This window comes from Gymnogyps californianus, chromosome 1, assembly GCF_018139145.2.
Source record: "Gymnogyps californianus isolate 813 chromosome 1, ASM1813914v2, whole genome shotgun sequence".
Classification (NCBI taxonomy): Eukaryota; Metazoa; Chordata; class Aves; order Accipitriformes; family Cathartidae; genus Gymnogyps; species Gymnogyps californianus.
This window is the reverse complement of record NC_059471.1, coordinates 24,395,743-24,423,552: the sequence shown is the minus strand read 5'-3', so window position 1 is coordinate 24,423,552 and position 27,810 is coordinate 24,395,743. Positions and strand designations below refer to the sequence as shown.

The following is a 27,810-nucleotide window of genomic DNA, read 5'->3' as shown; positions in this document are numbered from 1 at the left end:
CAAGTGTCTCTGTACATACGTCCCTGTTCTGGGAGTGGGGTGCCCACGTCAGAGCAACTCATTGTACCCCTGCAGTGAATGGCAATAACCACAGAAAATCGTATTTGGGGCTTGGAGATTTGAGAAAACTCAAAGTAGAAGTTATTACTATTTACTTTATTACTAATGATGAATACTGAATAGATAACGAACTGAATAAAGATGAAAGGCCAGATACAAATATGTTTTTTGGTACCTAAGAGCTCCTAAAATATAAAAGGATGATTGCTTGCATGATGAGGGTAACAAGTGACCATGCCAGGAAGACACTGCTGAGTAAATTCAAAGACAGTTCAACTACATGCAGGTGCTTGAAGTGTCCTTTGAAAACAGTATTTTTTCTTTATGCAACTGATCATTTCTTCTCATCTACTGTAAACAACTTGCCTATTCTACACCACTTAGTTCTAATATCCTTACAAATCTTACCATTTCATTTCATGCAGTATTTTCAACATCGTTGCTATGGCAGCTACTACATAAAATATATTTATACTCATGGTAGACATTTTCATTATATATCAAAGGTTCAGGACTGGCAAAGGCAAGGTTAAAACGTACAATAAAGTGAAACTGCCTCTGAGCAATAGATTCCATAGCAGTCTATTTACCCTGGAGATACACTTATTTAAAAGTATTTTAAAAAATCTTAAAAATGTTTTCCAGCCTCAAGGCACTATTTTATTTTTATTTATTTTCTTGCCCACCCAATTCAGAAATGGCAAAGAGGCCCTTTTATATTATGAGTTGACTCTGTTTAAGTCTCTGTAGCTATAATACATTCTACAGAAATGTCTTCCAAATCTTGGATGAATAGGTAGGCTGAATTTGGAGCCAAAGCCTACAACCACAAAATATGAATAAAGAAAGTTTTGATTAATCTGAAAGAGCCCATAGCTTTCTGGGCTATAAAAAACATCAGAAAATTTCAGAAGAATGGACTCTCAATAATAACATTTCCATTTTTAATCACTAAGTTAAACATCCTTATTTCCTGTTTGAAGTGCTGCCTTCAATTGTATACTCTGTATTTGTTCATGCTGGAAACTCCCATGATATGAATACATGTTAGAGATAAGCAGTAAAGATCAGCAAAGACAATGTTGCATTTAATATTTGAAACTATCATTTTTCAATAAAACTATCTAAACTTTTTGCATCACTAATGCTAACAAAACAAAATGCTCACCTGAAAATTAATTTCCTTCCTCTGCCTCATTGCTGTTGTGAAAACATTAATAGAATATAATAAAATAGAATATGTTGGATATGTAATGGCAAATGTATATTTTATCACATTTGCATTCATCAAATAAATATAATATTTATAATTTATCTAAAAAATATCAGCCAAACCCTCTATTCACATAGGCACACTAAAACATTTCTCCAAAGACTGTCAGCTACTTTTAATAGTTAATACATTAATGCTTTTTCAGGGCTGCTACACAAATATAATTGGGTAAATTTACACAGGAATAGCTTTTCTCGACCACCTGTCACAGAACTGAGTATTCAGGGAAACATGAAAACAAAAGGATGTTGTAGTGCCTATTAAGCTTCACTATGTCATCATGTTATTATGATATATAATGCCCTTTAAAGTTATTTCTAACCTCAGCAACCATTCATTAGACACGTTATTCCTACTGAACTATGATGGGATACTGTATTAATGACTGAGATAAACCCCATCTTTTTATAAGAGCATGGAGGGTGAAAGCATATTTTGATACAAAATGTAACTTTTGCACTGCGTGCTAAAAAGCAGCCACACATACCCTACTGAGTAGCCTGCTGGGATGGAAGAGTTACCAAAAAGAAACAGCAGAAGAATGGACCTTTTCACACAAAATGGAGTAGACACATTCAACTACTACAGCTACAATATATATAAAATGCACTTAAGCACAATCTTAAGAACCAAAAAATCCCCAAGTGTAATTCTTTCCTGCTTATGCCGAATCATCACGTAAGCGCTGCAAAAAATTGAACATCTTTGTCTTATATTCTTTTCAGCAGGAAAGGAAAGTGGCGTTTTGTAGGAAAAGGTCTGCTCCAAAAATAGCTGGATCAAACATGCTTAATTTTTAATATTGCCATTGGTTATTTTGCACATACAAAGATCAGAAAACATATCGCTGTCATTCTTGTGCTCACGTGGTGTGTAAACCATTTTCTGTATCATCTAGGAGAAAATGCCATGATGCCAATTTGCTTCTGAAGGCTGGGCACGTGAAACTTTATTCCACAGAGGAGCACCTACTCTTCAGATGCAGCTGACCTACCAGCCAGTTGCCTCTGAAAGGGACAGTTTGTCTGTCTGGTCCCTGTCTCCGCTTCGGCTGTGTGCTCCGGCCTCCTCTCTCCCAGAATGGATCTATGCTGATCCTGCATTAAGCAGGTTCATGCAGCTGAACTTGCAAGTATTTACTCCTGTTTTGCCCTCTCATAAATGGATAGAACAGTCTATGGTCCCATAAAAAAGCCATTGTACCGAAAATAGTCCTGAACTTCTTGGGAAATAATTTTCATCTCTTATTTACCTTTTTACTATCTGGGAATTCCCCCCACCACCCCAGGAAGCCTAGCTAATTTATACCTAAGCAATTAAGAGAGCCAAGCTTTTTGACTCAAAAGCACATTCTGTTTACTCTGATAGTCTCTCAAATGTCTCCCACCTATGAAACAGGCAATTAGTGTTCTGTTTTCACAACTATTCTTTGCAAGTCAGCAGGTCCTCATGCATAAAAGTATAAATTGCCAGTTCAGTGGATGACAACAGAATCTTTGATTTCTCTTGTTGCTCTGCTCAGCATCAATTAGCTGCTAGATACCTCTTTTAAGAGACTGTGTCAGTGACCGTGGTACGCAGATAGTAAAATAGACAGAAAAGGGGATTTCCTTTATTAGCCTTTGAAATTCTAAGCATACACCAAAAGGAAATTCTAAAGGCAAACATAATAAAAAAGATATGATAATATAGCTTCAAGAAAACACAACTCTGCATAAGACAAAATTATAGACCCCAAAATGTTACAGAAAACTCTGATGAACTTCATGTAACTTTTGAAAATTAAGTAAAAAAGCAATGTTAATTGTACATGGTATTTCATATGAAGAAAAAAAACACATTTCAAGTGGCTATGATATATATGTAAAAATATTCTACATCTCCCATAAATTTTTATTTTAGCAAACTCAGGTCAAAAACCTCCTTGTCATTACAGTTATTGCATAAAAATAATGAAAGGTGCATGTTTAGAAGACAGGCTCAGTATTACTCAGTTTATTCTTTCTTCATGCAATTGCTCTTTTCTTTGTAACAGCTCTTCTGTTTTGTTCACGTGGAAAAGGATGTGCCCAGTACTGCTGTACTGCTGAATACAAAACTGTGTATGAAAACATCAGTTTAGCTTCAAACAGAGGTTTTCACTCACTGGCTCTGACTCTCACCTCTTTGGCATCCATGTCATGTACTGTTCTGACTCGATGATAGCTTATGTCATCACATCAGGTATTACAGGCTAATTTTTGTCTGACTATCACATTCTCTGCAAAAGGCATCTTTTACCTATGCTGTCCACTAAGAAAATTAAAATGTGGACACTCAGAAAATTTGGTCATAAGAATGTTTAATCTGAAGTAACTGATGTATGAGAAAAAATGGCCAAACAAGCCAAAGAAGTAGCAAATTAACTTTCAGTACTAATACTACACGGAAGTGGAGTAAATTCCAAGCAGACTGAAGAGAAAAGCAAACCCACTGAAATAGAGATTGCTTTCCAAGCTATTAGATGCACAGTGCAAAAATTAGCACTGCAACTTTCCCAAAATAACATGGAACTTAAGAAAAAACCTCACAAAAAACAAATATGAAAGTTTTCTTTCTTTCGCTTACCTTGAGCAAACAACTCAAGAACTCTGACATTCTTACTTGATCAGTAAAAAAACTCCCAGACATGCCCTCAACTCGGTGTTGATAATAAATGGTCACAAACTTTAAACAAAGGTTAAGTGCTGTTACAGATATACGGGTAACTGCAAAAAAAAACCCAAACAAAAAACCTACTGCTCTCAGCATTTGTATCTTCTCTAATATTTTTTCATTGCGAAGTAAGGTGCTTTCTTGTAGCTACGAAGTAAAAAAATTCCTTTTAGTAAGGTATTTTAAGCCCAAATAAGCTGATGGCTACCAGTGGACCAGTTCTGAAAGAAATATTTTAAATACATGCTTTTGTAAAACCTGGAAAGTTAAAAAGAATACTAAGGATGACTACTGAAACTTGAGTTAGACTTTAGCACAAGTAAGAAAGGAAATTCTATTGGCTGTTTATTTTCAGAGTTTTGCGTTAATAGGAATGCCTTTTTAAAATTGTAACTTAATGAACACATCAAAATCCTCTGTCTGAATACATGCAAGTTGTAAGGTCTGGGCTAATATCATCATACCTTCCTTGTTTTCCCTGATTTTAATTACCCGAGTACTACAGTGTACAGAAAAAGAGGTGAATTTTACAACCTGTAAGTTTGATAATTTTAAAAAGAGCATCTAGAAACAAAGTGTGGACGCTTAATGTTGACACCATAATTCCATCATAAACCTGTGTTAGTAGACTGATTCTGACTTAAAAACTTCTAGTGTAAGAAAATAAAATTTTGTTAATTGAAACCTAATTTGCTGGGGCAGAGAATATATTCAGTTTTAGTGGCATCCTTACTTACGATGAAAATTCATGAGGGACCATGTTGTACAGCTTGGGGAAGGACTATAAAGTTAATATAATGGATTAACTGAGACAGTGCTAATTTAATTTTAGGTACAGGATTGAGTTTATTAGTAGTCTCAAGTCCAACTAATGATTTACATGGGTTAAGTTTGACGCTATCAACATTCCCAATTTCTATACCTATAATCAATCATTACAGATTCAGTGATTTACATTCCTAAAAGAGTTACCGACTAAACTTGTATTTGACTACAAATTTGAATACTCAAAAAAACCTTAAACCGTTTTAAGTCAGTCATTCCTAAACTAACTAAACCAGTATTAATGAAATGAGAAAGGCCTGTCGTAGGAAGCAGCAGCAATAAACTGTTGCGGTGTTGGAAAACAACATGGCTATTACATTGCAAAGCCTGACTGCAGCAAGACACAAAAAAAAGACAGGTTTTTTTTACTTATATGATGAATTTTCTTCAAGGTGAGCAAGATATATAGGATTTACTTCTCAAAAACTATTAAAGTAAATACAGATTTCTTCTTCTGTTGTTTGTGCTGAGATCCATTACAATGTATTTTCATAAAAATGTTTCTCCATAATGGGAACAAGAACATGCTCAAAATACAGACACCCTGAGCAAGCTATACTCCGTAAAAACACTATCTCCACCTTGCTTTCAACATGAAGCCAGGAAGAAGGTTTTCTGGAGTCATACTCTAGTAATTAATGATACTTTGTATAAGGCTTCAATCAAGAGTGGTGTCATGAGATGCAGTATGAGAGTTCAAGATCTTTTATCTATGAGCCTGTGGGACTGGAATAAACATGATGATCTGAAAAAGCATTTGATACAGTGATTTGTATATAACTTATTTTTAGCATTCTAAGAACAATAACGGAGATCTGGACTTTCACATCCACATTAAGACCTACGCGTGAAACTGCTATTCAAAGCCCTGTTTCAGCTGTTTACCAAGGTGGCTCAGCTAGGCACTCTTAATCAGCCAATATATGTATTTTAAAAAAAAGTAATTCAGGAGCATGCATATAATAATCACTTCTATGAAGAGAAGGGGTTTGTGACAGCCGACTTCTGTGAAATAGAAACACTGAAAGATCCAGTGGTAAATTAAATAGTTTTAGGAGACAAAGTAAGTCACTACAGTCAAAAGTGTGTAACTTGAACAGTACTGTTCCCTCTTTTCCATCTCTGACATATTACTTCTGAGACCTGGCGAAGACAGTGAGAGGATGCTCTTCCCTGACCTTGATGTACCCTGGTCATTTGGTTACATCTTTGTTTCCTAAACAGAGAAGTTAACTGACACTTCAATCCTATATGCAAAGAGTTTTACACCAACTGATTTACGATGAGCGAAGTTATTTCTTCTATGCAAGAAGGACACACAGACAAATGCAGGAAGCTTTTTTTCCTGCAGAGGATGGAGGATGTGCAGCTTCCCTCTTCAGCTCACCACGTTCTCTGAGTTATTACGAGAGTGCTGTCCTCACCTTCAGGGAAACTCCTGCCCATGGTGAGAGCAATGCTGCGAGGATTTAGGGGACCTCCGTGTTCCAAGCAGTGGATGAGGTTCCTTCTTTTATTATATTTACACGGAACTGGTAAAATGCTATAAAAACAGGGAGGTCAGGAAGGGTGGGCAAGTTTCCCACATTTGCGAGCCTTGGGAATGAAAATACAGGATTGGCACCAGACCTCTGATAAAAGGTATATCAGAGAAAAATGCAGAATGCCTGTCTGTATGCAGACATCCAGAATACTGTGAGACCAGGCAGGACAGATATCCTACCAGCTACCGAGTACTGAGGCACGGCTCAGTGCCTCAGAGAGAGAGACTCACAGTTGTTTCTGATACAGAACTGCCCGTGATCCCACACTTTTCCCAGTATCTTAATCTCCATGGGAAACATTAAGCAGGACATGCTTCAGTTACGGCAAGGCGAGCTGCTGAAGTGCTTACATGGCTTCGCTAGTGCCAGGGCCCAGCAGGGCCGGCCACAGCAGCTGGGGCTCGCCATGAGGACAGCTGGGCAGGGCCTGGCAGCCAGGGTCTGCCTCACCGCCCCAGCCAGGAGCAGGGCAGGCGGGGGGGCAGCCCCAGCCATCAGGCACCTCTGTGGGACGGACCAAGGCCGGGCAGGGCTGTGGGGAGCTGGAGACTGGCCCTGCTGTGGTGTTGCTGTGGCAGGGACTGACTGCCCTGGGGGCTGTAATGGGGCCCTGGGCAGGGGTGGGTGAGGCCCAGAGGAGGCCATTAAGGCTTATCAGTGCCCTCAGGGCCCTGACTGCTGGTTACCCATTCAGAGTAATATGTGACCTAATTTAATCAAAGCTATAGGAAGCCCTTATCAGTTGATTTGAATAAATTTAGACTTGTAATTGCAGGGCTGCTCCAGGCACAGCTGAGAGCTCTGCAAACAGGAACCACATTTCTCTTAAGCCTCAGACAGCTGGGGGTGATAAACAACAGCTACTGACCCCGGTAACGGTCTGCTGTCTCACAGCCACTGCTGCTTTAACGTCAGGTAGCTACTTACTGTCATCAACTATGCATCTGTTTTCATAGAATAGACCAAAAGATGAGGAAAGGTACATTTTTAAAGTGAACTTGAGAAATTCTGATGACTGTCAGTAGTTTTCTTTAAACTTCCTTTCTTTTGGGTTTTCTTGGCTATGTGTTTATCTCAAAGGCTGTAACTGTACCGTAACAGACGTGTCCCCAGGTGACTTGATCTGAAGGCTTTTCCTCCCAGTTACTGGTATCAATCTGACAGACTTTCAAGGAGGATGCCAGGGTGCCCTTGCAGAGCTAATGTCAGCCTTCACTGTTCTTGTGCTACAAGTACGATGGCCATAAAAGCCATAGCTTCCACCCGTACTACATGCCCAGCTAAGGAAACAAGACCTTATTGGGTGGATTTCCAAACTGGGAAGGTAGCTACGTGAAGTACTTAAATTTTTCTCATATTTGTCATGCCATCAGATATGCAGGGTCAAATACAGCATAATTCAAGCTGTCTGATGTGTAAACTGTACCACGCCAGACTCAGGCCCAGAAAAGAGCACATAAATTTAAATTTAAAAACATACAGCAATCCTGATGAAGCAGTACCTCATTGACTTCAAACATGACTCTGAAAGCATGCAAAGGATGAAGCTGTTGCGAAAATGTGGAAAGATATCTCTTTAATTAATTGCTACTTATCTGACAAGAATGCTACCAAAGTATATACTTGATTTTCTTTCTGTCCTTCATGATGACAGACCAGTGATAAGACTGGCCTGAGATGACTGTAGTTGTAACTTTCATTTTCTGGATAGTGGTAATAACTGATATCCTTAAATGACACAAAAATGTGATCCGGGGCATGTGGTAGGTTCTCTGCTATATTTGCAAGCATCGGCCAACATGTGATATAGTGTGACAGCCTCGGTGACCTTGGATTGAATCTGCCTTCCAATGTTAAATCCTCTTAGCAATTGGAACCATCATATGCACCATTGACTATCCTCCAACTATATCCATGCAGTAGTGAGGCCCAGGGACAGCGAGCCTCCTGGAGAGTTTTGCCATCAGAATGAGATCTGAAGCCTCAAACGGCATTCTGCCCACACGCCCAGCTATGGAACCCCTGAGATCACTGAGAAAGCTCCTGTTGACATTGCCTGGCTCTGAAATGTATGAGTGTTTTTATGGACCTGTATCTAGCTGCACATGCCTATGCCAATGGCTATGCAAAAATGTGTCCTTTTCCTTCCTGGTTGCTAAAATGGCATGAAGTTTTTCCCTCAATCTCGTATGGATGCTGCAATCTGATCCGTGCTGCGTCCTGTCTCCATCCCCCTGCACTCCCCATGATTACTTCTGAAACCCTACTGTCGTGGTTTAACCCCAGTCAGCAACTAAGCACCACGCAGCTGCTTCCCCCTCCCCCCTCCCAGTGGGGTGGGGAGGAGGAAAGAAAAAAAAAGTAAAACTCGTGGGTTGAGATAAGAACAGTTTAATAACTAAAGTAAAAATAAAATACACTACTAAGAAGAATAATAATTGTAATGAAAAGGAATACAACAACAAAAAAAAAAACCACCCAAGAAAAGACAAGTGATGCACAATGCAATTGCTCACCACCCGCTGACCTATGCCAGAGCCGCAATCCACGCCTCCCAGCCAACTCCCCTGTTTATATACTGGGCATGACATTCCATGGTATGGAATACCCCTTTGGCTAGTTCAGGTCAGCTGCCCCGGCTCTGCTCCCTCCCAGCTTCTTGCACACCTGCTTGCTGGCAGAGCACGGGAAACTGAAAAGTCCTTGGCTTAAGATAAGCACTACTTAGCAACAACTAAAACATCAGTGTGTTATCAACATCATTCTCACACTAAATCTGTACCAGCTACTAAGAAGAGAGTTAACTCTGTCCCAGCTGAAACCAGGACACCTACATTTGTCTCTAACTCTTTTTCCAACTGTCTTTCATACTCTTTCCCTCAAGTCCTGTTTCAATTCTACGACACGTCCCCCTGAACTACACAGAAGGTATCTCATCTGTGGCCACTGCTTCAATCACACAAACCCTTCTAGGTCCTTCAGGAAGATGACTGTCCTGAGGTTCAAGATTAGCCACCCTAGAAGGACTACTGCTCTATACTGTTCAGTGCTTGGCTTCTGCTACAGGTCTCAGCCTGAGATATGTACTGAGATAACTAGAGGGGGATATTATTTCTGAGCTGATGAGTGGAAGGGGAAGTGAAGGCTCTTTATGCCATTGGAGGTGTCTTTGCTATATTTGATGCTCTCCATCTTCAGTATAGAAGCCTGATTTTTCCTATGTTTTTCTGCCTTCACATCCTTTGAGTACATGAGTAGAGCTTGCTTATTTCATGGATGATATCTCCCAGGCTTAGCTTCCTCTCTCTCTGCTGCGGGAAAGAACAAGCTGATCTGACCCAGCTTGGGCTTCATTATCACTAGCAGAGCTGGGTTTTGTGGACTGGACTATACTTGGAGAGCCAGTGAAGTTCCAACAAAAGTTGATTAGCAAAGGATAGAAGAGTGATGACTGAGACCATTGTTCAGCTTAACTGATTTTTTGAAACAGAGAAGTTAGCTGCTGGAAAGTCTGAGTAAAAAGAAACAGAACCAAGGGGATAATCCACACAGAAATCAAACTTAGTCCTTAGATATGGCTAGGAGTTGAATAAAATACTGAGACCAACTGTTAGTCTAAAAAATTGACCCGGGATCCAGTCAATGACCTGCAGGAAAGAAACTCTGCTGAGCTGACACTGGCTGGGAGCACCAGAAGATGGGTCTTCTCCTGGGGAGAATGACTGTCCTCGGTCCTCCAGACTGTCCTATGACTGACAGACATAGATCTGCCCATTCATCAAGCCACTTAATGCATCTGCTGTAACAGATCTGTAGGGCTCCATACAATAAAAGGATAGTATATTCAGGTTACATATTGAGTAGTTAAAGTAAGACGGTGTGTAGATGCTTTCACTTTCTTATGAAGTGAGAGGACAATCCTCAGCACTGTATAATAAAGTAAGGCAGAATTTAATAAAGAAGCATCTTAAGTACTTTGGAGACAATTATTGAAAGAATAGATAATTATTCTTAATGTTCTACACATTATTTGTCACAACTGGATCTAAAAGAACAAATATACTAATATTTATTTATATTATTTAAATACTAAATAAAGAATACAGTAGAAATAAAGAGTTATGATACGTTAGATACAGAGTTATGATATTATAAACTATGAGCTCCTTAGAGTTGGGATGGACTGCCCCACATGCTTTACAGAATTTTGACTACCACAAACACTAGTGGAATAAAAGAATTATATTAATGATGAGTGACATAATCCTTGAGTGACACAGAGGCGGACAGGGACAGATGACAATGGGAATCATAAAAAAGCATTTATAGAGGAAGGTCCTAGGGAGGACACTTTTTGTATGGGGGAAAAACCAGCATTTTCAATACACACTTGCATAAAGTTATTCAAATAAAGTTGTCTTCTTTTAAATTTATCTGGGCACACACATACTGTGTGGATAGTTAGAACAGAGCAAGGCAGTTTGCCTTTCCTCTTTTCCATGAAATTACTTGTTCCTTATACTAACTCCTGTCTGTGCACTGTGAATAAACAGGGGTCCGAAGTCCCTGTGTATGCTGAACTATTCATGAGGACTTCAAATGTAAAAAATGTGTAATGCTACTGTGTCTCATTACAGATGACAACAAAGGAGTCAATCCTCATCTGATGCAGCTGGAATTTTAGTCCATGTAAAACAGAAAATTCTACATTACAGCTGTGGGATAAAACTGCTTGGTATTATTATAGCCTACAGAAATCTTACTAGTTATCACAACCCAGTCCTCAGAAACCAAAAAACCTTCTACTTCCTTTTCTTCCAAGTCTGTCCTTAGCATATTTCTTCTCCTGCCTAGAGAAAGTGAAGCCTAGATTAAAGCTAATCGGACAGCAGTGCCACTATACACGTCGGTTGGTCAGTCTTTGCAAAAACAAACTTGTATTATTCTTGCCCTTTCAGAGTCTTCCTAACCTCCTGCTTGGCTGTTATCACCAGTCCTGTTTTGAAATAGGTCTGTATTTTAATGTCTTTGAAGCTTCTAATGAAAAGGAAGTAATAAAAACACTAGTATCAACCACATCACTGCTTTCAGTTTTTTTCCAATGGCAAGATAAAACCTACCTAATAAAAGGAGAAAGTTATAGGCAGAATACATGAATATGCTTGTAGTCCTAATCCTATAATGAGTAAATTCTGTTCTTGAGTTCAGTATTCAGAGAGATCCTGAATTTAGACAAGCTCAGTAAAAGAACATGCTTGCAGGAGAAAAGCATAATGAAAGTTTACCAACAGCTAAATTAACCATTAACCACTGTCAATGCCTGTAGCTCACTATGTTTCATCAATGTCTACAGCTGTGTGTAAGTACTGCTGAAAGCCGTATTTAAAGATTAGCCTGATCAGTATGCACAGGATGAATTATTACCATAAGAGATAATCAACAGTCCTAAAAAGGGAACTATTTTCTGGGTTTTTTCCTTACAGTGTTAAGATACGTAAACACATTTTATCCTTTGAACTGGCAAAAGTATTTCCCTGGCTTCCTCATTCTAGCTTAATTTTAAGGTCACCACTGCTTGAAAAAAAAAAAGGCAGTAATAAAATATCAAATGGTGTTTCTAAGTGAAGCAAGGCAGAGAAGATTTACAATATAAATTGATAAAAATTAAATATAAATGCAATCAGCTGTGAAAAAAGGTCTGCAGGAAAAATTTTTAATATTCATTATAAAGAAGAATAATTATTTACAGAAAAGAAGCAGGAAATTATTAGAGGTTATCAAGAAGAAATTATTTACATTTCATTTATGTGAATTTAATTTTATAAACTGGAAAATCCCTTTTAATTAATTCTGCTGTCAAATACCTTTAATTTGGATCAATATAACTTGACCATCTGGGTACAGTAGTTTAATCATTAAAAATTAGCTACATAATTGTGAACTTAATGTAATTATTGAAATGTTTGTTATATTTCAGAGACCCTAAAAAGCTGAAAAAATTGACCTGAAATTCCAAATAAAATATTCTCCAGACAATCACATCTGGAAACAAAAGGTTTCCATTCTAACTTGTTAAAGACTTAGCTGTGGATAGTCGACATTAGATTCATGCCTAGAAAGCATATTAACCGGGGAGTGCGTTTTTTATGATGATCGCTGCCAGATCCAGTAACCAAAATGTCAAATCATACTCGACTGACAGCCAAGGCAGCAGGAGGAGTAGGTGACATTGCCCTCTGCTTTCTCTGCCGCTGGAATCTTGCTATCCCAGCCGAGATTTCATGGGGCTGCAGGAGGGGGTGGGTGCTGTGCCCTTCACTGCTGCCCTAGAAAACAGCAAAAATTTTTTGTGCCTTGCTAGCATCTGCAACTCATGGCGGGACACAAACCTGGTTTTCCACCATAGTTGTCAGAACACTGTAATTTACAGTTGGGCTCTGTGTACATCACAAAAGAAAGAGATGGATGTATCAAACAGGCCTATGGAACCCAAAGAAACTGAGAGAAAAATTCATAAAAACAACAGTAATGATAATCAGAAAGGCTAAGCAGGCAAAAGATGTGTACGAAAAGAAATATCTAGGTAAAAAAATACATCAGTAAGTCTTTAATTTAATCCCATAGTAACTTCAGAGCTGGAACGTGAGCTAGACTTTGTGATAAAATAGAGGAAAAAGCAATTATATTATAAACAGATCATTTTAGCCTCTCTAAAAGATATCTTAAGTATTCATCACTCATTATAAAATTAAACTGTCATATCTTGTAATGACTTAGAGAATTCAAACTAGAAACGTCTCAGTGTTAGAGCACTTTGCAAGTTTGATTTTCTTTGAAGTATGTTTTGAGTTTAATTAGAACAGAATCTTCAAAGAGCTCACCATTTGACTACCTATTGTGAAAAAAGGCCAAAGGGTGGCTCTGCATCATCAATTTATAATCTTTGTCTCACAAACCCCTGGGACTTCCTGGTAATAATTCTAGTCAGTAGAGTAGAAATGTGGGAACATAGCTGCTAAACAGCGAACAGCTACCCCACAATAAGGGTGGACTTAAAATCTTAGCCATTATTCCAGAATAATTTTTGCCATTTTCCCTTGTCAATTCTTTCATTACAACCTAATTATTTCAAGATCATTTTGACTGAATGTCTACAAAATCCTGCTTACACATTTTTCACAGTCACCCTCAAATAGCAGCATGCCATGACTCGTATGTCCTATTAGTATTAATAAGACGCGAGCATGTCATTGAATTAGTGTCTCACAGTTAGACCCCTGCAAGAAATATGTTCTGAAAATGTTGAAAAGAAGAAGGTGACATTCCAGTCTCCTGTCATATTTTTACATTCTACGTTGAATTTACCAAATAAACTTTCACCAAACAACCTCTGGAATAAGATAAGATCAACATTCAGATATTCACAGCTTCACAAAGAGACAAAAATAATATATCAACACAGAGCAACTCAAAATCATCTTAACACAAGGTGAAATGGGAATAAATCAGGGTCACTGGTTCATATCTATGTCTGAAGTATTACATGAAAATGGAGAGGTTAGTGTTTAAGAGTAACACAGGTGCCGCAAGGAAATTATTTTCTCAGTGCTGGTCTTTTTGTTGTTTCCTCTATCTTGTCAAGTAATTTTACAACACATTTTGTCTTAAAATTTTAAAGATGTTCACTGTGCATCACATGAAGACTGGATGGTAACTAATAGCTGCTGGCATTTTTTTTTTAAACGACCTGCACTATGACTGTCAGTTTATTCTACTTTTTGCAATTTGGAGGGGACTCATGAAAGAAGAAGAAACTGGATCTTTGTCAAAATATTCCCTCCTGTTAGCTTTTTTGTGTTATGTCCAAATTATATAAGATATTTCTGTCATCTTGCATCTACCTAATGTTTCAGAGGAAAGTCTGGAAAAACTTTCCAAGCATCAAATGCTTCTGAATCTAAATGAAGACATAAAGCTAAACAGATGCCATCAGAATCAAGACAATCTTAATTTTACTGTTCAGAATATCCAGATCTGAAAATGGTCCAAGTACTCCATACTGTGCTTTAGAACAAAAATGTTATAAGATTTTATAAAAATTCCCTTACAGCTCAGAAATACAGGTTCCTGGTTATTTTTAATTTTCTATTTTTACCTTGTCAGAACTAAAATATAGGTTACAGAACTAGTCTTCCCTAATCAAAATAACAAGAGTGTATATAAAATGTAGTCTCAAGTTAAAATAGCAGACTCCCAGAAGTTCGGTTACATAAGACAATTTGCAACAGACATACCTGTATGTTAAATTTGCCTAATATATAAATAACAATGACTCTCTCACTGACTGTGCAAGACGTTGTAATGTAGCTCCTTTTCCAAATGCTGCATGCTTTTTCATATCTGGAAAACAGGTGCTATAGCACTTTGTTAGATTATGAAACCTACTACTGTCAGAACTAAAATAAGAACCAGCAGTGCTATTCATTTTGATGTTTTAGCTGCAAACCAGTAATGTTCAGAAATACTGTTCTTATATTTCAGCATTTTCTAATCTATTTTGACTCACATGACCACTCTCCCAGCTGTGAAATCTATGCTGGCTGACACCCCTTCTGCCTCTCAATCACATTAACACATGACCATATTGCAAACAGAAATAAAATATTCTTGCCTTTTCATGTCACCCCTTTGGCATATCTTGCATACCTCTGTCCTCTCCCACAACCTTCTAATTGCCATAGTAGCGTATCTTACAGTTTGGGAAACACTATCAAACAACTCCAACGCAGATTACAAGCAAAATATTCTTCATTGCACAACAAGCAAGCCTGATTTAAAAATAAATTCAAAGCAAAGTACATATATACTAAGAGTTTCTTTTTACTCACAAGAGGTTCTGCCATGATGATGCGAATCTTGCGTTCAGCCTGAGTAGTAAAGTTAACAAACAAGCTCTTCAGGACATATTCGCCTGGTTTACTGTCTGGGTCAACGTTGATAGGCAACATGGCTGGAGGTCCTTTTTCTCTCTGTGTACCAGAAACAGGTGGGACGGGTGGCTTGATATATCCGTTACCAACTGGAGAAGCTGAAATGTAGAAAAGACACATTTACTTTTGGGTAATTCAACATGTCTTAACTTTTCCAGAGCATCCCAATGGCCTGCTATACTGTCAAAGCAAAACTGGAGACTAGTTGATAATCAAAGAAATACACAACACATAAATATAATTTCCATGGTATAGTTATAGGTAAAATGTACATAATCTAGACTGAAAGAAGAAATGAAACATGAAATCTTATATATTGATATTGAGTAGTGTTTACTATGCAGTGCACACTCAATCCTCTTTTTTTACGTGGTAAGACTTGCTGACACCTAACTGAATAACATCCTCATTTCTTATCCTTTGTCTTGCAGGCCAGATCTGTAACTTAGTTGGCAAGTAACAAATTTATTCTTTATTGCTATTCAAACAACTGACCTATCCTTGCAAAAGTCAGGAGTGTGGTCTTTTGACTAAGGTGAGATGTAAAGGGCCTGATTTTCCTCTCATTTATACTGAGGTCAATCAAGAATGACTCCTTTAAAAACAATGACATTTCACCAGTATAAATCTTATATGAAGAGTCAGACACAAAATGTTTTCCATGGCCAAAAAATGTTCATTATGTATTAGTTTTCCTGAAAGTACCAAACCCTACAGTCCCATTTGGCACTTGTGAGATCACATCTGGAGTACTGTGTCCAGTTTTGGGCTCCCCCATACAAGAATGACATTGCTATTCTGGAGCAAGGCCAAGGGAAGATCACAAAGATGGTCAGGGGCCTACGTGCTTGCTACAAGAGTACAGGCTGAGAGTGCTCGACTGGTTCAACCTTAAGAAGAGAAGGCTAAGGGGAGATCTTATTGCAGTCTTCAGCTACCTAATGGAGTATAGCAAAGATGGAGTCAGACTCTCCTTTGGGCGTGGTGACAGGACGAGAGGCAACAGACACTAGTTGGAATGCAGGAAATTCCAATTAGATATATGGAAGAAATTCCACTGTGAGAGGGTGATCAAACACTGGTACAGGTTGTCCACAGATATAGTAGAAATTCCACTCTTGGAGACAGTCGAAACTGGACTGGACAAGGCCCTAAGAAACCTTCTCTAGCTGGTGAGCAGAGGTTGGACCAATCATCCTCCAGAGATCCCTACCAATCTAAATTATCCCATGATTCTGTGAATTCCTCATAACCAGTATCAAGATACTATGTACTAGGCTTAGCTCTACTTACTGTTTCTCTGGGAAACTGAAAGAAAAATAAATTGGAGTACTATGAAACAAAACCTCATTAATTCAAATATTACCATTCTATGCATAAAATTTCCAAAACAAAATCCTCAGGCTTAGCTCTTATTGGCAATAAAAGTCATGTCTGGTCTTCAGGCAAGTACTGATAGCATCCTCTGTTAGCTTTGCCAGAGACTTTAAAAGCAGCAAATTAAGTAACACTGGGAAGACCAGCCATTAGCCACTCTGAATGCAATATAAGTGTCGTAACACCCGTGAGCACTGTTGGTGATTGGGACAGAGGTGCTTCAATGCAATACAAACTGTGGAAAATATTGTGAACCAATACCATTAGAGCATTTCCCCATAGTATTGCATTCCAGAGTATTACATTGTATGTTGCATCCAAGTTGCAAAGAAAGAAAGAAAGAAAGAAGAACGAACTATAATGATGGATGCCACACACCTAATGCCTTTTCTTTTGAGGAACAGAATTGCAACTACTACTGAAAGTAACTGTCAACTATTAATTACATGAGATTGTTTTAAGAACAAATGAGGTTTTAGATCTTTCCTAAATACTTTAACACTTCATTGCTGCAAAAAAACTGAAAAAAATAAATCCCAAAGACTACATTATTGTTTGAGAGTATTCAAGATGTGGCAGAAGCAGACCCCAAATTCATGCATTGAAAAATAAAAAAGATGCATTGGAGAAAAGAGAACATGTTTTCCTTCAGAAAAATCAAAGTTTAGAAGTCCACCATATGAATATAATGCAAGATAGAAATGCTTTTGTTCATGTAGCTATTATTCTGCAAGTGTAACACATCCATACTTTACTCTGAAAATAACTCCCCAATTGACCAGGTATGCCATCACTCTTTAGCACAGCAGCACCACTTCTTCCACTCCCATAGATGTTTCCTGCTAGATTTGTTTCCTGCAAAGTTTCACTTGATTTTTGAGGGCAAAAGCACAATCATGGAGTCTTGCTGGCATTATGACTCTTTGCATAAAACAAAGTGTATAGAACAGTTCTACATTTATATTATACAAAACTGTTTCTAAAAATACACTGTTGTTCTGAATAATAATCTACTTCAAAGTAATGAAAAAAGAGCCACCAGAGAAGAGTGTAAGTGTTAACTGCTCTCCTGTCATCACCTAGGCTCTCCTAAAGTTTAAGCACGAAGACAGTGGGATGCAAAGGATCAGATGCAAATTTATATGGACTATCAAATATACTAGGTAATGGAAATTTCTCCACAAATAGCTTTAGGAAGGAGTCAGACAATATTTTTACAATCACTAAAATATTTGCCAAATGCGTGGTTTTGACTGGCTCACATCTATCCATGAAATCAGTTTCATGGCCAAGTCCTGGGTTAGGAAAAATGGGTTTTTGTGAGCAGTGAAACCAATTTGCTTAAGGATTTGGGTCCTTTGTGCAGTAAAAGCCCTGTCCTCCCCCCTGTCATCATCCCAAGCTCCTCCCAGTCGTTCCCAAGCTCCCTCCCAAGCTCTGCGCCCAGGGCTGGGCAGGCAGGCTGCCCGCCAGCCAGCCTCTGCCAAGCAAAACACACCCGGGCTGGGCCGTCTGCCTCTCTCTCTGGCTAGTGCAACCATCCCAGGCTCCCTCTTGAAGGAATCTGTAGGAATCTAATCAAATGCAAACTTGCCTTCTGTTCCTTGGGCAATTTTGGTTTAAACTGGCTACTAGGTTCAAAATTTACTACGAAGGGACACGCAGGAGGGATGGAAGGAAGGAAGGCAGTGTATGAGATCATGCACACCCCACATCCTTACGAAATTATGTTTAAGAAACCCTTGTCACACTACCTGGGAGCTGCCACCCTTATCTTCAATCATCGTGGCATTCAGCCAGGATTTTGAGACTGGGATTTAAATCCACATAGTCATAGTTAGTAGGAAGCTTTTTAACAATGATGCTGTTAGGTTTGTTACACAGGCTGATCTAATTTCTTTTTCCAGACATCTAACTGAAAAATCAATTACTTGCACAGTGTAATAGAGAAATGCAATTACTTGTGAGATTTGTCAGTGCACCAAAATTTTTTATTCTAGCTCTTCTCTGAAATATAGGACTGTACAGCCTTTCCTCCAAAGGAAAGAGAAAGGATATCTTGGGGGTTAACATCTATCATTGCTACAGCAATTACAGAAGTTATAGAAATGACTGACATATGACATTGATTTAGTTGAAAATTTTAAAAGATCATTTTGTTTCTGCTAACTCCATTTAAGCATCTTCAGTGTGGAAGTTAACATTGCCAACAGTGTGAGGGTTCTGAGTTGATCATGAGTTGGTCATGAACTATTATATACAGGTTTGGCTTTCTAATGCATCTTTTCAGTTCCATTATCTCAAGCATTTGCAAATTTTGATATTTGCATTGCAAAAATCTGGCCCAGTGACTAGACCATCACTGACATCTACACTGATGATGTATGAGCTTTAACAGAATATAGTTCTTTTTCCTAGACTGAGAGCCCTACAAAACTCATTAAAAAAAAGCTGCCTCTGAGACATAAAACTGAAAATCAAGGACTCAAAATTTAAGAAATAGCTGCATTAAAGTCATCCATGATTGGTCCCTTTATGCTGACACATTATAATGTGGGCCTTAAAAATAGCAATAAAAAGGATGTGTCCATTTTTGTCATCTATGCCAGTGAAACACTGCCCCACTAAATAAAAAGCATAATTTTTACATGAGAAATCACCACATATAGTTTGTATGGGTTTATGCAGAAGATATCTGGTCGGGGTGGGGTGGGAGGAAGGGGTTATACTCAATTCTAAATATTGATTTCATTGACAAATTAAGTTTTTACTACCCATTTTCAAAATAATAATGTTCTACACAGAGAAGTATCAGAATAGACCACTGAAACATTTAGTTTGAACTCCTAACATATTGTAGGGTACTGGTCACCACACAAGTACTGCATTAAACTAAACCCTTCACCTAGAGAAAAGTAGCTCATTCCCAAGGAGAATGAATGGTGACGCACATGCAGGAGACCACGGTAACCCTGATGCCCAAGGACCCTGCAATAGCAGGGAATCTATAGGTCAATTTTAGAAAGTTGTATACATATTTAAAGCTCCTATCCTAGGAAAATCTGTAAAAAAGATTAACTATGCTTGATCAACTTAAGATGTCTGTACTATTTTGGGGTGAAATTCTATCTGAGGGCTACTTCTCTCAAACAACCTATTTTCTTGTTTCCAAGACATGTCCCCTATTTTTCTACTGTATCTCCAATAAGGTCTATTTCAAATGATACTCTTTTCCTACAGAATATTTTCATTTAGTTCAGGCTATAACCATAAGATTTTATCAATATTATGTATTTTTAAAAAATTAAAAACAAGAAGTAAATATGGAAGTAGGAATGCAGTATCACATATGGTTGTCACCACAACCATATACTATTGCCACAGAAAGGATTACTGAACTAAAATCACTGCTAAACTTCCTCCTGTATTGATCATTTCCCTGATGAGAGAAACAGTCGTAAAAAAGCACAGTAGTTTTAACACACACACACACGGTCACTAAGCTGATAATGGGGATGAGTAGAAAATGAAATTATCATAAAAGAGTCTCTGCTATGTTTTACAACACAGGTATTTTTCTTAAAGCTCTAAGATGAAGCAAAACAACAGAATGATCATAATGTACAAGCTGAGTCTGTGCTACACTGGATACAACTTCAGCCAAACAGTTACTGAATTTTCAGTATCTTTAAGCAAAAGAAACAGAGATTGCGTTTTTTAGTTAACTGTGTCAAATTTACACTTTAGTGACAACAAACAAACTAATAACACAAACCAAAACATGTATTTGCAGTATTTTCATACCTACCGAGCCCCTTTATAAAGCTGATCACACTGGATTTTCTCCAACATGCTACTGTAATATCCATGAGCCTGTGAATACCTGAAATGTTCCACTCCTTCAGTTAGAAAAGTTAGAATCCTTTTCTAACTAAAATTAAAAAGGAAATCAGTTGTTTCATAATCCTGTTTCATACTTCACTATAAATTTTTCAGCATTGAGGCAGACATTTCTCTTAGTTTTTTGGTTTCATTTTTTAATAGACAAGTGCTGAAGACCTACAATGTGTACGCTAGAGCAGGCCTCCAGATCAGATCAGCCTTTCCATAACCAAAGGGGTAATTTTTAGCTTCGGCATATGATGATGACCACTCACGGAGTGGCTACATGTCTATATTTATCCACAAGTACATACTATGCTGACAGATTAGCGAAACTACTTCAGGCACTCCAAGAACATGAGACAGGATAATAGAGTTCGACATAAACAAAATATGCATATCAAACACACGTATTATCATACAATCCAAGCTGAAAGCAATTGGTATAGAAATGCAAAGCACAGAGACAACACAGGATGGGTTTTGTTTTGTATCTAAGGTCTTTTGGCCAAAAGTACATACAGTTTAAATTCCTTGTGATAAAGCCAACACAGTATCTCTTCTTTTCCCATGCCAAGAGTCAGTGAGAAACCATATATCCTTGAGGATAATTATACATCTGCTGAAATAACTCTTAAGAAAATTTGCTTTGTTTTAAAACTGCAATTATAATATTAAAAGAAAACACATTATTAAATAAAGTGTGAAGAATTTAATTTACAAGGATATGGTACATGTGCCAAGGTTACCAAAAGGTGGCTTTTTCACCCTTTGAAGGAGAACATTCCCAATTAGTTTGAGCTTGACAGACAAAGAGAATAAAATTCAGAGGAAACTTTTGCTGAAAGAAACAAACTAAAAGTCTAGCAGATCCATTTTTATCTAGGTGAAAGAAACCATAAGATTCCCAAGGAAAATGTTATTCCAGCATATTAGTAAGATGCAGTAGTAGCACTATTTTAACGTAAGCATTATTTTCATAATTCATTTGCATGTTTCAACAAAAAATAACCATAAAGGCATGAAATTAACCAATAAAATATATTATCAATGACTTGCAATATATATGATAGGAAGGAAATTTATTTAAAGTACAGGACATTATGACAAGCAATTGATGCTACTCGTGTCTGATCTTTTTGTGTTTCTGATCCTCTCTTAGGAGGAGTTACAGTAAAAAATGAAAGACCAGGAAGAATTTAGTGCACATCTGAGTCCCACATCCAGACTATTTGGAAAGTAAAAGTGTAAGTTATGGTGGTACTGGTGTTGGCCTTACTCTTCACAGGGAATAAATTTCATGCAATATGAATATTTGCCTACATGTTATGTTTACTGCTTATTTTCCATTTTTTATTAAAAGAATTGATAAACCAGGGAGTAAATATACCCTTTTTAAGACACTTCTCCCCTCTTCTCAACTGCATGCTTACCTAAATATAATTTAAACTAATTATTAAAATAAATGTAAGAAAACCTGATTGTATGGCCTATAGCAATTTCTAAGGTCCATATAAAAGCTGCTGTATGAATCTGCCATAAGCAATAGCATTGCAGACATAGCTTTCCTTCTCTAGTGCTGGAAACCATTTACACTTCCAACGGTAGTGAGGCTGGCATGCATTCTCCTAGGGACAGATATCTGTAATAACCTTTTGCATATGTATGTCCCAGGCAGAGAGTATCAACTATGGAGCTTTGATACTACAGTTCGCTGAATGTACTGCTGCAAAGCTTTCTCTATTTTAATAAAAAATGTAAAATAAGCATTAAACAAAACATGTAGGCAAATATTCATATTGCATGAAATTGATTCCCTATGAAGGCTCATTTGCAGGTGAGGGAATTCTTTGCAGTGAAAAATTCACTCACTGACAGCAGTATGTAGACACAGACAGTAGATATAGGCACATACAGACAATAAGGACATATGAGAGAGTCTATATGGCAAAAAGCTCAAACATATTTTCCCTCAGTAGAACAAAGTTGTCTCCAAAACTACATGTTAGAAATCTCAGTGAACTTGTATTTTAAAATTCCAGACTCTGAAGACTCTGTCTAAAACTGTTGTTCAAGCAACTACTGGGAGAAGACACTAGGTCGTTCTGTGCAGCTGTCTTGACACAAGAACATGACATAAAACTATTCCAACTCATGCTGTCTTTCAAAAGCCTATTTAATCCAAATACTGGATTCTTCAGGAAGAGTTACTTTGGTTGACCAATTAGATAGATGGTGTGCAATGCAACAAAGATAAAACCCAACAATTCCATGCAAAACAAAAGTCTGGGCATAGCATGTAAATCCCTATGCCAGAGGAAATACTATCTAGTCTAGAAGATAAAATGGAAGAGGCCATGAGGTCAGCGGGGAAAAGTATAAAAGAAGTTCAAGATTCTGGAGCAAAACAGCTCATTCTGAAAACAAGTCTGAAGGGAATAACAGATTTGGGAGGATTTCCAAAAAGGTGGTGAGAGATGACCTAAGCTCTTCCAAATGGAAATTCTCAAACTACTTGATTGTGCTGAAACTGTAAGGGAGAAAAGGCTAATTTATAAATTTCAGATTTCTCTGTTTCTTTAAAGAGACATGCCTCGGGAGAGTCATTTGTGTAAAATGGCATGGGGAAGAGAAAGGAAGGAGATATCTTCAGTGATAAAGGCATTCCAGGACTTGGTCACAGATTTAACTGAGATAAGACCAACATTTTAAATTATTTCTGTCTGAAGACTTAGTGAAAAAACACTGTTGCCAGGTTTGGATATATTTATTCCACTCTTTTCATAATACTTGTTGAACTACAGAAGACAGTTCCTACTCCTGTAGACTTGGTTGGGCAATCCTTCTCCAAACTTTCTATTCCTTTTACCACAACAAGAGAGTGTAAATTCTATGTGAACACAAGGAACAGCAAAGCCAGAAAACAGGAGACAAATTAATTAGTGCATCCACTAAGAAGTGGCAGAGCTGCCGATAAAGTGTAAGCTTTGGCCAACCCAACTACTCTAGCCAAGAAAAAGGAGGCTTGAACTTCATGTGTGTGCGTGCATGTGCACACACATGCCATTCTTTAATTTATTTTCAGTATCTTTAGGGATGTTATAAAACGGCAGGCCTAAAACAGACCGTATGATAACCTCAGTGAGACTGAACATTTCAGGATATAAGGCTAACTCCTTGTAGTAAACCCATTCTGCCCTCCCCTGAATCCAGAGATGGACAATGATTTGCAGAACGGAGCCTCAGAACAAGTCCCAGATGTGGTCATTTCTTAACAATCAGATCCAGTCCTCTGCAGGATAGAAACAAAATGCAGCATCCATGAAAATAAGTATATGGTCACTCAGCAGGCCTGATGGATGCTAAAATACCACTTGTGGGGGATGCTCTTCTCTGCATGTCTACAAAGAGCTCAAATGCTCATTCCACTCAGAGATGCTTATGAAGCAGCCATTTTCTGAGATGAACCCCATTAGGAAATAACCAGTTTAATACAGATATCTTTGCCCAAGCTCAGGGAAACATTAGAACAGTCCTTACACACACTGACAGGTCTTATTTGAGATGGATGTGGTGAAGTGCCCGTTAGCTTTTAAGCTAAGGATCTTGTTCAGCCTGGTACCTTGGAAAGGTTAAAACTGTTGGTTTGGCTTTATCAGCCACTAGCAACCTTCTGGCCCTCACATCCCAGCTGCTGGCAGGTAGGTCTTAAGCTTTGCAATCCTCAGATGTGCATTGCAATTCTGTGCCAGAGAGGGGTAATTGACATGAGACCCTGTAGAGGAAAGCAGTGGATGGAACACATTTTCTCCTCTTGCGAGAGACCGTGTCTCCATATGCAGGGGATTCAAGAATTACGACTGCCAAAACAAACAAACAAGCAGGAAATCCTGTCATATATGTCCATCCACTTTCTAAAGTCCTTTTCACTGACTTGGCAAAGCTCCTAGTAACTATGATCCCATAAGATGTAGACTTTCCCTCTCTCTTTCTCATAAGTTGCAGGTCAGGGGTTGAGCACCTTAACAATGTTCCCTAGGTTCTTATCTCAGATCCTTGCAAGACATCTGAGTGAGGCAGGAAAGCAATTCTCCTTGTTGCCCATCCTCCTTGCTCACCATTTATTTTTCTGCTCCTTTTCCTCTAGATCATTATTTTCTTGTTTACATATACCACTGTGCTGAAGATATGTGGGAATCTAGGCATGTAACATAAAGATTTTTAGCTGCACCGATTTTAGAATTTGCTTGGTTTATTATGAGGTTAAAGACTGAAAAAGCTAAATGACATGGCAAATCTTGTGGACAATCTCAAAACAATTTTCAATTGCCATTTGAGTGCTCCATTTGGGGGTGACTTCTCAGTAAAGGAAATATCTGTGTTGCTTCTGATGGGATCCAAATCAAACATAAATACTTCTCAGTTTCTGTGTTTTATATAGTAATGACATGTTGCCTCCCTGAAGGCTGACTTGAGATTAACTATATACTCTCAAAATCTTGGTATCTTTTCTAGATAACTTCAGAAGTTTTGTTATCTTTTCCAGTTATTCCAAAAGTAAAAACTCCAAATAAGGGTGGAAAGATATATTTAGATCATCATTTTCAGATGAGTAGATTAACTGATTTTTAAAAACTTAAAACAAAGAAAAGGTTTATTTCTGAAACTATGCCAGAATTTCTTTGGGTTCAAATAGAGCTCAAAAAGCATTTTATTTTAAATAAAGATGTTCATACTCTTCTTTTACACTTTTTTATGTACTAGGGGGAAAAGCTAGCCTCCACTTTGGTTTCATTGGATCAGAAAATAGCTTCCTGTAAGATTTTTAGACAGACGTTCTGTTGGGTTTGCTTTCCTTTTCAGAGACAGGGAGATGAAGATATTCCCGTCATTTTGTGGTTGATGGGTGTTAGCAGAAGAATTATTTTTAGGGAACTTGGAAAAGTGCCGAGGAAGCACAAGGCTAAAAGAGTCCAAAAGAGAAGGAATAGTTACTTCCAAAAGAGGGACCAGCAAACAGGGAGGATGTGACCTGCATCTTCCTTCCCTACACATTTTCTCTTAGAGAGAGTATACTTTTCCTTTTCTCCTTAAATGTTTTACAATAAAACTGTCAGAGTCTGGATAAGATGGAATTTTAAAAAGATAATTAAACTGTTTACTTTTTACTATAGAAAGACATGAAATGCTTGCATCTGAGTCCTATTCCAATTTCAATAGCTACCTCAGATGTTGGAACTGGAACCATTCCTGAATTTTTGTTGTCTGTTTGTCCACACTTGCTCTTCCAAACCATTGACAAATGTTGGTTCATGCTGCTAAAAACTCATGCGTTTCACTGGAATGAAAACGGCATATTGCTTATGGGTGACGTGGCTTCTGTGCAATGCACACATGTGAATGAAAACCCGAGCGTGTTGTAATGCACTTGTGCAAACATAAGCAGTATTTTATTACTGATGCACAAAAAGAAACAGACTGTAGCTCATTTCCCTCTGAAATTGCATGGTCTGAACAGTCCTACTGACCTAACACTGTTCAATGTCTAAGAGTTGACTTCCTATAGAGTTTTGCTTATTTCATGCCATAATAAATATGATGTCATGTTTAGTTGTGTTTCAAAGTGTAGTACTACATTGAAGAAAAACCTTAACAACTGTAGTTGCATCCTTGACCTCATCTTCTGATGCACCTGATCTACTCTATGGCTGCCTTTTAGGGAAAGGTTCAAATTTAGCCACCTACAGGCCAAATATCAAATTTAATCTAGCCATCTAGGCTCCGAGTAGAGTAAAGAAAGACTGGCATTTCTAGGTGATTCATCATATCCTTCTTAGATTCTTAACTTAAGACAGAATAAATCACTTTCTAGAGGTGCCTATCACTTGTCAGTGACTACCGAGGGAGAACTGACAACAAAGATATGCATCCAAGGTTATAAGAGATGACTCTCACTCTTAAGTCTCTAGACTCTTCAAGAGCATCTTGTACAGATTGAACTGCACCGTGGTGCATTTCAACTGCTGCTGGCTAGGATTCATACCCTTGCTCATGTGGGAGGAAAATGGCACAATACCAGGATGTGAACCAAGCCGCAAGCTGGCACTGTGAACTGGCAACCTAAACCTTCACAGACCAAGAAGACTTTTACAGAATTGTGTGAAGCTTTCTGTGATGAAACCACAAGAGAGATTTCTGTGAATAAAGACTAACATGAGAATAAGTCAGACATCCATTTATGTTTCCCTCTACAGTGGAGCATACAAAGTAACATCTATACAAAGAAAAATGAGAAAAAAAAATTTGCAGCCAAAATCTGGACTAATAATTATCATTATTAATCCCCTACTCTATGTCTGATTGAATCATTATTGTCATTACTCAATACTGGCTGCAGCAGCACACTCACAACATTGTCTATCTTTTATATTTACTTAAATGCTATTTGGCTTCTTTGCTTACAGACAACCCAACACATGATGTGTCATCTTTTATTAGGCACACACCATTATGATGCTGTAGTATCTAATAACCCTTTATTAACATTACATTAACGACTCTTTCTTTGAAAGTGGAGTTCACTTGTTTCTTAGCCACAAACCTAAATGCAAATGTAAATGTCTGCTGCTTTGCTAGACTCAGACTCCAGGACATAAATATTTCTCATGGTGACTCTGAAATATAAAACCAGCAGGGACAAGATAATGACTTTTACCATCCATATGAGCTCAGTGAAGGTTTTTGAAAGTTTGGCTTCAGTACAGCTGTCTGCTGAAAAACTTTCACTTGAACAGATGAGTGAAGTGCATGGAATTTAGCTGCTGTCCAAGGGACCTTCTGCATCACCAGACAATTGCAAATACCAAACACAACATAGACAGGACATTGCTCTCATGCTGGTCAGTGGGCCATGACAGAAAACTGCTTCCATATATTGAAATGTCTAAATGTTTTGGAGTAAGTGACTGCCAGAAATATGTTATTAAATTTGGAGAGGAACAGGCACCTATACAGATGAACCCTGCATCAGTTAGTTATGAAAATAAAGAACGAATCCTAAGGTTAACATTGGATTTTCCAAATAAACAGCTTAAACACTGAGAAAAAAAGAGTAATTCCTTAGAAAAACTGAAGAGCCTAATTACATCTGAAAATAATAAAAAGA

At 37.9% G+C, this 27,810-nt stretch overlaps 1 protein-coding gene across 2 annotated transcripts in view; it reads right to left on the bottom strand.

The window, feature by feature from the left end:
* FRY (FRY microtubule binding protein) overlaps positions 1 to 27,810 on the bottom strand; it is a 176,810-nt gene that overhangs the window by 130,597 nt on the left and 18,403 nt on the right. For both annotated transcript variants that reach the window (XM_050901481.1, XM_050901473.1), the window contains exon 2: positions 15,285 to 15,484. In XM_050901481.1, the coding sequence (XP_050757438.1) occupies positions 15,285 to 15,484 (200 nt within the window). The remainder of the gene's footprint in view (positions 1 to 15,284; positions 15,485 to 27,810) is intronic.